At 40.9% G+C, this 13,801-nt stretch overlaps 1 protein-coding gene across 1 annotated transcript in view; it reads right to left on the reverse strand.

Annotated features, from left to right (window-relative positions):
• TMEM47 (transmembrane protein 47) overlaps positions 1–13,795 on the reverse strand; it is a 22,543-nt gene extending 8,748 nt beyond the window's left edge. The window contains exon 1 of the mRNA XM_014954069.1: positions 13,563–13,795. Within this exon, the coding sequence (XP_014809555.1) occupies positions 13,563–13,788 (226 nt within the window). The 5' untranslated portion in view covers positions 13,789–13,795. The remainder of the gene's footprint in view (positions 1–13,562) is intronic.
• Positions 13,796–13,801: the final 6 nt, after the last annotated feature.

Raw genomic sequence — 13,801 nt, forward strand, 5'->3', positions numbered from 1 at the left:
GGGGGGGGGGGGAAGAGAAAGAAAAAAAACAATAATACAATTTCAGTAAAACAAGCCCATAGGCAGAAACAGCAGAATACGAGGAACGCAGAGCCTGCATCAAGGCTCAGGTAAATAAACAAGTAGGCTTTGGATTCCTTTTCTCCTAATTAGTGAAACACCTTTATACAACAGATACAACTCAGGAGCAAAGTGCCGCAACCTCCCACGCTTTTTCAAGGCTTAGTTGGCCTCGCTGGGATTTTTGGCTCGAGTAAGACTGAATAATTTGGTCCCCTGGTTTTGTCCAATTTAGAATGAGCAATTGAGGCCAGGTCCGGATTAGCTACTGTGTGTTAGCTGACCCCCAGTCAGTTGTAACTTTCTCACAGATTAAAGTCAAACCTCTGCTTGAGCTGATTAGGGTGACACAGGAAGGGAAAGGCACGGAGGCTTATCATATACACACGTCACCTGGGAAGTACCCAAGGCCTCATAATAAGAATAGCAAAATTAAGGTAAAGGAAGAAGATGCTCAAAGGAATAAAAAAAACAAATCCTGTTCAATACTAAAAAAAGGTGGAAGTTAAGCCCTTCTAAAGCCAGTACTGATCATTAGATGTAGACCGGGTCAAATCTGAAGTTCATTTTAAAACGTCAGTTACCTAAGTCAGTTTCTCTTTTCTTCCCCCAAAAGCAACTTCTGGATTTCACCCAGTATATTTCCTACTTATTTTCATAATTAACAGATACAGTTACAAACGACATCCTTGCTGTCTTATACCACATCCATTAGCAAGCTGATGGCCATCACAAGTCTATACAGCATCAAAGATCCAACTTAAAAGCATCTGTAGGATTTTCAAAAGGCACAGGCTTTGTGCTGTCTCTCCTTGCAAAACAGTATTTAAGACCTCATCTCTCTGCAATAATGGGCATCAAGAAAAATGTTCAGATCACTCTTTACTGTTGATGACTCCTATTTAGTAGTTCAAGGAAGATGATCTGAAGTCAGCTTGTGGAAAAAGGACCTATGGATCTAATTAATCTCATTACTTTGAAAAAACTAGCAATACATACGATATTCAGAATAAAATGGCTGAATGTGTTACATAGCTCAAAGAAAGTAAGATTAATTATTTCCAAAATAAATTTAGAGATCCTAAAGTTACTAAAATAAGAACATCAACAAACCCCCACTTTTTCTTTTCAAAAAAAGAGTGAAATTCAGTCATTTAAAAAACAGTACATCCAGTTTCAAGAGGGATCTAATCTGCTGAAGATACTGATAGTGCAGCTGTGAGGTTTGGGAATGGAAGGCTGGCAGTCATTATCACCACAAAGACTTCATATACTATATGAAAAGGGACAAAGGAGATTAAAAGAAGAAAGGGAATAGAAAAGCTATAAAAGCATTGATAAATGAGAAAGCAATTTTAAAGGTGTGTTTGTGCAAGTAGGCGCATTTATTTTCATTCTTTTTAGAAATCCAGGCATGTTGTTTACTAATACTTTAATTACTAAGTACTCATCCTTCCAAGCTCTTTTAACTCCTTGTTTTCTTACTGGACCAAACACCAAGCCTGACAAACAAACTCCTTCTCTGGGCTTCAGCATGCAATCTCTAACATCAATTTGCCGTGTGTCCCACTACTTTACTATTATTGGGATGAAAATACAATTTTAGTTATGGATGGCAGTGTTATGAAGAGTGGTTTTTAATGTTGCCATGATCCTTCAGAAATACCAAGTGGTTAGTGTACTGATGATTTAGAAAGTATTCTTCCAATATCAGAGTGCATTACAGATATAAAATACAGAAATAAATAAACAGAATGGACCACTTTGGAACAACATGAAAGGAATCCTTGCACTAGAAAATTACACAGATACAAAGACTAGACACATAAATCCATATGGCCCCAAAGTTAAAAGCCATACAAAATTGATGAAATAAATCAAAGTGCCAGATGGGAAAACTCAGAAACTAAGATTTTTTGAAAGCCACTACAAATAATAAAATAGTGAATGTTATCTTCACATTGATCAGACACCAAAATCTACTGCAAACGCTACTCCAATGCTGCACACCTTTCAACTAAATGGAAAAAAAGTTGAGTATCCTATTGCTTTCCAAAACCACAAAACAAGTGAAAATAACTAGGGCAAAGATGATATAAGTGCGGGGTTAGAATATAGTGTAGCTTCCACAGCAGATATATCTATGGATTTGGGAAAGGTTAAAAAATAAACAAACTACCTTACTATAGTAATGATGTGGGAGGTAGAAGGACAAAGCAGTGTTGGAAAACACCTACACTCCCAACTAAAAAAAGAACTGACAAACAAAATTAATTAATTGACTAAGAGAACCTACTCAGCGATGTTGACGATAGCAAAAAAGTTGAGGGTATTAATGTTCCTCACTGCTAGCTGAGGATCAGGGATTGAACATTGTGCTCTGGGCCACGATGTCTGGAATTGCCCCTATATTTTACCTCCAGCCTCTTTTACAGGAGCATAAAATGCTACCAGCCTTTACCCTGAGCTGCAGCTGAGAAGGATTCTGGTTAAACAACATCATGAAAGTCAGACATTCAGTGCACAAAGACTACTGGACTGAATTTTCCTATACTGACTACCATGGAAACTACATGTTTAAATCTCCTTGTTATCTTAGAAAAATCTTAACTTTCAATTCTGAAAGACATTTGATCTGGTGACAACATAAAGCTTATGTTGGATTAAAGAAATAAAACCTTCTGCACGGCCCTTGTACTGACCACTAATTATTTTTTAAGAAAAAATCCAGGCCACTGGACTTCACAGAAAAGAAAAGAAACATCCAAAGAGAATTGAATCACTACCTCTAAAGGAAGAACTCCCTGTAAATTAGATAGCTACAACAATATAACCACATACAGCAAACACAGTTTTCTACAATAAAAATCTGTAGTTTTTCTCGGACTACCCAAGAGTGATTTATAACACACAGCATCAAAATGGGAACAGCAGATTGCTCTGTTACATAGTGCTGCTGGTACACAGAACATAAACATCATAAGCCTACTTTAGGGTATCCAAAATATACTTGCACCATTTCCGGGCATGCACCAATCTTGCAAGTAAGTTACCAGACTCGATACAATCGCCTCAGCAGTTCACTGAAGCTGCTTGTTCTCATAGAGATAAAAGTGTGCAGAAACATGAGCAAAATGGGACTTACAGACAATCATGATTAATTTCCTGGATTCAAAACACAATCTGCGTACACTTTAAGAATGTACATCAGTATTTTTCACTGACCATCACTACAGTTGATTTACACTACACATACACTATCTAAGAAAAAAGTTAGGAACCTGTAAAATTGCACTCTTACAAATAACTTTTCAAAAGCCCTGTCTTCTCACAGTCATGCCCAAATTAAGTTGCTCTGCTGGTTTATAACTGTAGCATCAACAGAAAGTAGAACTTCAGATTTTCTCAGTGTTCACGATCTTAGCAATATGTTAAGAATTACACTGATAATGCCACCTGACCAATCTGAACAACTAGAATTACTTAACAATTGTTAAAATGTATTAACTCAAGACAGTTTCATATGAAAAGCCTCACTTAATATATACTATTTTTAGGTCTGAAAATCCAAACATGTTTTTGTACTGCACAAGAAGCATCAGAATGTCTATGGCCATGGGAAATATATACTGCAGTTCCAATGGGGATGATAGTGTTTGCATATTTTTTTATTATAATAATCTGCCTATTAGTTTAGGGATATAGAAGTCAGTATTTGAAAATATATATAAATAGGAAGCTAGCTACTTAACACATTTTTTTTTCAAATGGTGTAAAATTTATTAAAATTACCATCTTCAGTGAAAAAATAAACAAACCCCCAAACCATGATGTTAATGTTGCTTTTCAGTTAATGCCTCATACATAAGTCAGTGCCTTTTTGTAAGGATAGCTTGGTCTCCTTGCTCTTTGGAAATTCTGCATGTTTCTTAATGATACAGAATCACAGTGTTAATTGCACATTGAAATATGTGACTTTCCTCCCTTCCTCCCCCTAAAATTAAATGACCTAAGGCTTTGAGCTGTATATTCATTTTTAATTAAAAGCAGCTCTATCTGCTCTATTTCTTAGGCAAAATAATACTTCAGTACTGGGATAAAATCAGGAAAAGCCATAGAAGAAGAAGAAAACATCTCAAAGTTCTGAAATGTTTATTTTAATAAATAGGTCATTTGTTAACACAAGAAAGAGCAATGCAAGAGCCTGTCATTGTCATAGATTTCATGTTTTCAGCACGCTCCCTCAAAATCAAACATTTTATCTACATGGTATTCCACAACAGAAAAAGTGGTAGACATGAAAATGTATTGTGGAGTCTTTGAAACATTTGTGTATGTGGCCCTTTCAAATGATGTAAGTGAACTGAATTAGTCTCTTAAGAAACAATCAAGCATTCCTTTCTTTCAAACAATGGTTCTCCACCAAGTCCTCTCACAGAGGCTGAAGTAAGAAAATACATGCAGCTGTTACATGATGAAGGTAATGACTGACCTTCCAGCACTAAACAAAACCATGGTAAGAAACAAAACGGAAAATTACTCTTAGGTTAGTTTTCCTGTTTCATTGCAAAGCTTCCACTTACCTGCCCTCAGCCAATAAATATTCTTAGAAATTGTAATATAGCATTCAAATTCAACAATAATGAATTTGAAAGAACGTGTCGAGTAAAGCATAGAAAGTGGAGGCACGCGAACACAGAAAATTAAATATAACCCACTGAATGTCATAACAATCAACTAAGATAAATAACATAGCTAATCATAATTACTTCGTATTCAAAACTATTTCTAAGTTCATAAACACTCATCAACTTAACTATCAAATAGCCAATGAAAGTTTAAAAAGTGTCGTGATTAAATAAGAACACAAAGGTCGAATCTAGTTTCTAAAATTGCATTTGTCATGCAGTCAGTGAAATTTCCTCTTTCTTCAGCACAATCAGATGCACAGACTTCTGTCTAAGGCCCAGCTCCACTGAATTCAGTGGAAATATCAAGGTAAAGTTAAGTACTGCAATCACTGTTCAGTTCTCACTTTAAATTATTCCACAGAGAAGTCACTCCTTTGGAACCTCACCTACACCAAAATGATGGATTTTTTAAGGAACTGCTCAGATGACTTCTGCTCTGGATGAAGGGGATAATGGCTAAAGCTGGGAAGTGTCCATATGGACACCCAGTGTCCATAGGTTACTTGGTCCATACTCCTCTGCTCTTGTAGACCCAGCACCACAAGCACAGTCTTTTGAGACCCCGTAGCGTACACTTCTGCACACTGCAGAGAGAAGCGCTTTCTGGTAGGATCCATACCAAACCCCCAGTAAGTTGGTCTAGACACAGCTTTCTACAGTGGAGCCTTGTACAAAAATCACAATAAATAAGTATCTTCTGCTTGTTGTCAGTTTGTATAGCATGCTTATTACTGCTAGCTGCTGCACAGATAGTCGGGCATTTATATTTTCTTTTTATTTTACTGCTTGAGAATAAGATTTTTCTAAAGTATGAAAATTACTTGTGCGTGTGGATCCTTGAGTCAGACACCTAAAAAGCGTTACCAGAGCTGTGGGAACTAGCCAGCTGTAGCTGAACGCATAATTTCCCTAAAACAGAACTCAAACACACTACACCAAGGCTTTCTTTTGGAAGTCATGAATTCGAACTCATGAAATAACTATGTGAGGTCACAGATACCTTAAAAAGAAGCTGTTTGTGGAATAGAAAAAACTGTTTTCTGCTTCAACAGGAGATTTATGTACTGAGCTATTACCTAAGAAATTGGTCTTCATCCACACAGCAGCATGTGGGACAAAGCCCTCAATAACCCAAGTCCCGCACAACACACGTGGATTTAAGAGTGAGACCCTCTCACAGCTCTAATTCACCAGACTTTGACAACATCCAAACAGAAATTTGAGCATTTTATACTGGGTGCCAAAATCCCTAAGTAGCTCCTAAGAGCAATTCAGAGGCTCCACAGAAGGCATCAGTCACTCTCCATTTACTGTACAAGACACTTGTAGGATGATTGAGTGTTCCCGATGCTGAGAAGAGCATCATTTAGAGACAGTCAAAGAACAGAACAAGCAGAGAGATGTGTCCAAAAAACAGCTAACTGGGGCAAACCTGGGTCTACCTATGTCTTGCTGGGACACAGAATGCTAATGGCTAGCGATGGCAGCTGACTAAAGGAGGGAAGTCAGACACCTCCTTATCTGCACTACATCAGGGGCCAGATAACTTCTCAGAAACCGGAAGGTCTTTGCTTCCCAGCTCCAGACTTGAACCTCTGCTCCCACTGCCCAGAAAAATTTCTTAACCGCTAGGGTGGACTGAAACATTTTCTGTCTGCTAGACCCAAGCTGTAAAAACATAAAAATTAAGTCTGTGGGGTCTGTGAGCAAATAGGTAGGAGGGAACCCAAATCCGAGTCTTGCCTTGAAGTGCCTCTTACTTAACTGGTCCCTTCCAACGTCACCCCAAGTTTTATCTTCTGTCTCTACAGAAGATCACTCTGAACAACAAAAGCAACAAAAATATGGTAAACAACTCTGCTGTTGCACAACAGAGACAGATCTTGCAAGACAAGATGGTCTAATGCCTGGAGGGGTTACAGATGTATGAGCAACTTGAAGCATAGCAGGTGCTTGCTCATCTGCCCACGACACATCTCTCCTGAAGATTAAAGCTTACATTCCTTATTTATACAAAGTATATACTGTTTGTTTTTTTTTTTTTTTTTTTTTTTTTTTTTGTACAGCTGCTCTGTGAGACGTGGCCTGCCTGTATTTCCAAAATCATGGTGTAAAATCCTTTAAATGAACTGTACCTTCAAATATAGAGTTAAGTGCTGCTGTTATATAGATCTTTATTTTATTACCTAAAGTCAACATGCATTGCACACCACTTTTACCAACAGAGGACTTCAAGACAAGCACAGTATTACAGAAAGTCATGTAATCTATAATTCATTCACAGAATAGTACAGCATGTACTCAGGCACTTCTTCCACTGGATACATGGCATTCTTCTGAGATTAGCTCACTACTATGGCATTTTAATTATTGGATATTCATTCATTCAAGAAAAAACAAACAACACACACCCCCACAACTCCAAGAACCTCAAAAAACCTGGAAATCTTAGAATTATGTCATTAGGAGAGAAGTGTGGGAGATGTGTTACACAAGCTTTTCAAGAAAAGCTCACCTTTTCTGACCTCTTCTATATATACTACTACATTTTAGCAATCTGAAAAAGGAAGAACACTTTGCACTGGAACAGGAATGCAATTATTTCCCACAGTTACTGATATTCTTCAAGCAAACTGGCAATCTTTTGCCATTTTCAAAACTCATTCCATTGTTCCTTGAGAAAAACAATTAGCATTTAAAATAGTTCAAGGAGTACTTTCCATCAAAATGATGGCCCTTATATTGTAGAAATGGAACAAGTAAAAATACATAAAGCTATACAACTGGATAGACTTTACTGCATCTCCTGCTTTTTACCTTGAATCTTGTGGTCGTCTTTGGCCACAAATCAGCGACAGAGGCAAGGTTACTCCCTACGTGATTCTAAATATAAAATCTCATCAAATATTTAAACCACTCACATTATTCTTAACACAAGGAATGTCTTTTAACTTATCAGTGCAAGACTTCTTTATTAAATAAACAAGACTTAAAGCAACAGGATACGTTGCAGTTTTAAAATCAGTAATGAGCAAGAGAATACCAATAACCCACTAAAGGTAGAAGTCTTCTATTTTTTATTTTTTTTTTTTCCATAGAATGGTTCAGGTTGGAAGGTTAACGATCATTGAGTTCCAACTCCTCTGCCATGGGCAGGGACACCTCCCACTAGACCAGGTTGCTCAAAGCCCCATCCAGCCTGGCCTTGAACACTTCCAGGGATAGGGGGATCCACAACTTCCCTGGGCAACCTGTTCCCAGTGCCTCAGCACCTTCACTGTAAAGAATTTCTTCCTATTACCTAATCTAAATCTTCCCTCTTTCAGTTAAAATCATTACCCCTCATCCTATTGCTACACTCCCTGATAAAGAATCCCTCCCCACCTCTCCTGTATGCCCCCTTTAGATACTGGAAGGCTGCTATAAGGTCTCTCTGGAGCCTTCTCTTCTCCAGGCTGAACAATCCCAGCTCTCTCAGCCTGTCCTCGTAGGAGAGGTGCTCCAGCCCTCTGATCATCTTTGAGGCCTTCTGCATTTTTTTTTATTTTTAAAAGAGTATTATCAATGACAAGACATATGGTCCTCTTGATTTGATCAGATAAACTTACACAAACCTCACGCATTACACACAAATGTGCTGTAACCACATCTCTTAGCTGATTGGAGAAGGATGGCTGAAATGGTAGCCTCCATCATACTAAAAGGTCCAGACTACTGAACAGGTATCTTAGATCTGCCTCTCCCACAGAGCATTGCCTTGGGAAGCCTGAAGCTAAAATAACTGGTCCATTTGTAAAAGAATATTCTTAAGGTCTGCTTCCTCTATCTGGGGCTACTATAAGGAGTAGTTAACAAATTCAAGGCATTTTGAACGCATTGAAGGAGCCAGGTATACATCAGGCGTAAACAGAGTATCAGTCATCAACGAATCACAGAATAATTTCGGTTGGCAAGGACCTCTGGAGGTCATCTGGTATGGCTCCCCATGGAAAGCAGGGCCAATTTCCAAGTCAGACTCAACTTCAAAGTCAGATCAACTTGCTCAGAGTCTTAGATGGTGAGCCTGAAGTAGCATGGCTTTTGATTTTATATCCACCTTCAGCTGAAGTGTTGGGTATGATTATTAAAAAGAGTAATAGGCAGAACAACAGACTACAGTTTTCAAAACCAGAAGGAATGTTTTATTAATTGCTCCTTACATTGTATAAGCCACTTCCTCAGACTTAGTAAAATTACATTTGTTCTTCTTATGACATTTTATAGCAAACTATCAGCCTTGCTGAGCTTCTTACAAATATGTGTCAACATCAACTCTGAGCAATGATCCAGATCTTCTAATGAGGAAGCTGCTTTGGAGCTAAGCAATTTCCCCTTGGAACAACTCCTTAGATTCAAAACAAGCAGATACCATCCAAGACTATTGAGCCATGATAATTCACGTATCTGCATCTAATGTATAATTAAGGTTAAACCCCTTCAAGTGCTACCAAATGAGCAGCCTCTGATGCTTTAAGAATAAATTAAAACAGAATTATAAGCACAAAACTAGACTCAAGTTGTTTTACTGCACTATGCTATAAGTTAAGCTTATCTTTATGGTGTTCACCACTAAGTTTAAACATACACAGAGACTCTGTTACACTTATTTCCTTGAGATTGTTCTGTCTTTGAAACATTCATGGACAGTTCTTAGAGTATAATGATCTTATAGAAAACTGAGCGCTGCATAAACAAATACACGGGTTGAGAAGTAACAGTCATATGGCCCCATAAACCAGAATGAATGTAGTTAACCAGCATGAAACCATGCAAATGTATTTTTATATATGCTATTTTCACAATAAACTGAAATGCTGCGAAGAAGCCATTCTTTTCTATGAATAGCATATACATGAATTGAAGCCAAAATACACAATATTTACCTGCTGATCAGACTCTGCGGTACCCTTTATGACTTCCACATCATATTTGCATATGCTTGATTTAAAGAACTATAATGGCTGCAGTCTATTGCATACATTCAAATTTATTGTTATTAATTCTGCAGGAAGAAGATACCTACTTGTACAGATATAGACATACCACACAGTTGTACATAGAATGCATTTAATTTTAGGCAGATGCTGTGGTAGAAATAAATATTCATACATAACTCTCAACTCCTGATAAATCTGCACATGAACCATCACAAATTAAACATAATCCACTTCAGCTGAGGTCTAAAAAAAAAAAATTTTGTTTCAAAACACCAAAGGAACACTCCAAACCTTGTAAGCTTTTTCTTAGTTTAGCACATGAGTTTAAAATACAGCTGACTTAAAGACAACTTGTGCATTAGCCAAGTTAAGCTTTGATCATAGAAAATAATTTTATGCCCAGACAGCTGGTGAAACTGTAAAGCAGCATTGATGGATCTCAAGATTTTATCATGAAGCTTTCCATACTAGCAACATTTTTAGTTTTTCAGCTCCTGAAGTTGGTACTAATGGGAATTTTAGGATTTAATCAAGGGAAGAGGTAGACAAGGGATATGCAAGAATACCTTTCCTGCTCTTGCAATTACAGGAAAAAAAAAAAAAAAGAACAGGTGATTTACACAGACCCTAAAGACTCAAAAAGAAGAAAAGCAAATTAAGCTGAGAGATAATATTCAGATTCCTAAAAATTATTTTGACTATTTTAGATACTTGAACTTGCAATATCATTAAGTACTTGCACATCTTTAAAAGCAGTGCAAGAGCAAAGAATTGTTTGCAAGCTATAAAAAAAAAAAAGCCCTCAAAACAAAGCAAGAACACATACTCCAAACACCAGCAACACTGAAGGAAAACTCAGGATTATTTCCTGCTATAACAGCCAAATGTAGTAATGCTCTGTACATTTCCTTCTGCTTTCCGCTACTAAGTTGCCCTTTTGATAGCAGTCAGGGGTTCCTACATCTAATTACAACAAAGGTTTTTAATTAAACCTCGAATATGCTTTAACAGCTTCTAACATGAGCTTGCCCTTGATGGTGCCACTTGAGGTGCTCTCCTGCAAGGGATGATGAAGTAAATCTCTTAAAACCATGGGTGAAGATGCCTTTTTCCTGTGTGTGCTACAGCTTTTCACAGCTAGCTAGCTACAAAGCTGCTTGCACCAGTAGCAAGCTAAAAGAGCTTTCCCTGTGGGAGCTCTCCACTCTCTCCAAAATATACCACTTGCTACATTCTTGATGTAGGAGGAAAGTGCACTTCAAATATTAAGGCAAGCACACAAAATGGTCTCGAATAGGAGCCCAATCCAACCTGGTGAACTCATAGAGAGCCTTCCCATTGACTGTAATGGGAACTGTAACACAGAAAGCGAAGGGAGAACAGTACAGTTTCTCGTATTTCAGGTCTCCTCCAAGTGCAGCATTGTGTGCCAAACATGAGGAAAATGAAGAGTTTATTCCAGTCACCTCAAATAAAACAATCATTCACTTCTTCCCCAGTACCTTGTGAAACCTGGCTCCACTAGAGTGGAAAGTATCTAAGGAAAATGAATAAAGCTCATTCAAGAAACTTGAATAAAACTGGACAGGCAGGAATTTTTGCACAGGCTAGAAGAAAGCACCAGGAGAGGGCAAATTTTCAGCACACAGTATCCAAACAAAACCACATTTCATTCCTATCTATCCTCACCCATTCATCTTCCACCTCCCCATAAACAGACAGGTAACCAGCAAAGCAACGCGAGAGATTAGTGTCTTTTTATGCTGTTCCATAAGCTGTCCTGCTTTCTTAATGTCCCACTTTTTGTGTGTGTGTGTGTATACACGCATGCGTGGGGGGTGGACATGGATTGGGGTGGGGGAGCCCAATAACATGTGTGCAGAGGTGTGTGTGTGTGTGTGTCGGGGGGGGATTTGGAGCAGGTTCCCATTCAAGCCATCTGAAAAGTCTTTCTGCAATCAAGGGGATATTATTTCAGGAGACAGGGAGAAGGGGCAAAGGATTCACGTTGCTAAGGAGACACGTAGAAGCTGACATTCCTACATAAATTTCCATTTATACTGGGGAAAGAAAAGAAAGCTCTCCAAAGTTTGTGTAAATGCCCTGGTAACTGATTGAAACCGACAATTTTTTAAAAGTCTTTTTGGCATTACATGATTTAAAACAATACCCCAAACAACATTCAAACGCTCAAATACTACTCCACACAACGATAGAAAAAAAAATAAGCACGGCAGCAAAGGAACCTGTGCAATTTCTACTCAGAGATCAGTTATTTCCCAAAACCTATACAAGGATTTCAGAGAAGCGAGGAAAAAGGAAAGCATCTAGAAGACACAGTCTGGCTCTTGCCTTCTTTCCCAAAAGTAACATCTTGTCCCTGTATGATTTACCCAACCGGAGAGCAGAGCAATCCAAACGGATGATTTAGCCCATGCAACCCTGTGTGTGTGGAGGGCAGGGATGGGAGTGAAAACGGGGCGGGCGGTGGGGTGGAAAAGGCTGGCTCCGTTTGTCACTGTTTCTCTTGGGACTCCAGAAGTTGCTAACAGCCATAAAGTAAATAAAGCAACCCACGAAAACCTAAACAATTACGGTACCGCAAAAAAATCCACCGAAAAATATTCAACAGGCAGCTTGTTTATATCACTCACAACCCGTTTTACTGAGTACTCCAAGCAACAGTGAAATGACTTTAAAAAAATAGATAATAAAAAAAATTAACAACAGTCTATGACCACAGACCTAGAGAGCTGAAGAACGAATGAGCATCAAGAAATTGAAACAGTGGGGCAAGAAGGCAAAGGAGTATGAAAGGCGCTGGGAAGTTCAGTACTTGCTAGAGAAAGACACACACAGCACACCCGGGGGATGGAGAGAGCCAGAGTCCAGTCGGGACAAAATAGCAATCGGTTTTGGTTAGGAAACCCCAGCTTCCCACAGCTAGTGACTTCGGGGGACTGGGGGGGTGTGGGAGTGGGGAATAATAAGATCTTTGATCCCCAATAGCTTCTCACTGTACGAGAACAACTGCCACTCGCAAAAAATCATCCAAACTAGTCGGAACTCGGAATGCTTCGTGAAAACACAGTCAGAGGCAGATAGGAAATCAGCCCCCCCTTTCCCTCACGTCTCTCCTGCAGCCCAGACCGCCTCGCAGGCGGAGGGGCGAGCCCAAAGGGGACTCCCGGTTGCCCCCCCCCCCGCTCCCAGCACACGCCATGTACAGACACCGCCTTTGCCCCAACCCGCAAACCAGGGAGAAGCGGGGCCGGGGCGGCGCAGCCCGGGGGTGGGCGAGCGCCGGGACCGGGGAGGCAGGGGAGAGGATGAGGAGAATGAGGAGGGCAAAAGCCGGGACCGGGGAAGGCAGGGAGGAGAACGGAGGAAGCGGCTCGGCAACGGGAGGGGCGCGGAGGACAAAGGTGCCGGGGACTCTTCCCGGCGGCGGTGCGGGGCGGCAGCGGGCGAAGCGAGGAGCCCGGAGGGGGAGCGGTGGGGAGCGAGGCAGGGCCCCCCGAACACTGCTCCGGCCGGGGGCGCTGGGGGAAGAGGCTGACCCCGAGAAAGGGCTGGGATACGGTTCCGGGGGGAACGGGGATGGAGGAGCGGCGGCTCGGGGGATGCCGGCGGGGCAGCCAGGGCACGGCGGGGAAGGAGTGCAAGTCTCAGATCGGGGTGAGGCTGGGGGGGAGCGAGGAAGGGAATAAAGGCCGAAGGAGGGTCGGGGCAGGGTCCAGGCAGAGGGCGGCTACGGGGTCAGGGTTCTGCCGGCAGGGAAGGGAGGGAGGGAAGGAGGGGAGCCGGGTCGGGCCCCGGGGCAGCCGTGTCTCACCGCTGTGCAGCGTCGACTCGCAGAGCCAGCTGTCCAAGTTGCCGGGCTTGCGGCAGGACTCCCAGAGGGACAGGTAGTACTGGTGGTCCGCCGTCACCCAGGCGGGGCTGAGCACGGCTCCCAGGTCCAGGCACAGCGCCAGGAAGATGCACACCAGCCCCACCAGCTTCAGCGGGGTCAGCACCGAGACGCGCACCTCCTCCATGCCGCTGCCGGCCGAAGCCATGGGGCCCGGGGGG

This window comes from Calidris pugnax, unplaced genomic scaffold, assembly GCF_001431845.1.
Source record: "Calidris pugnax isolate Ruff unplaced genomic scaffold, ASM143184v1 scaffold246, whole genome shotgun sequence".
Classification (NCBI taxonomy): Eukaryota; Metazoa; Chordata; class Aves; order Charadriiformes; family Scolopacidae; genus Calidris; species Calidris pugnax.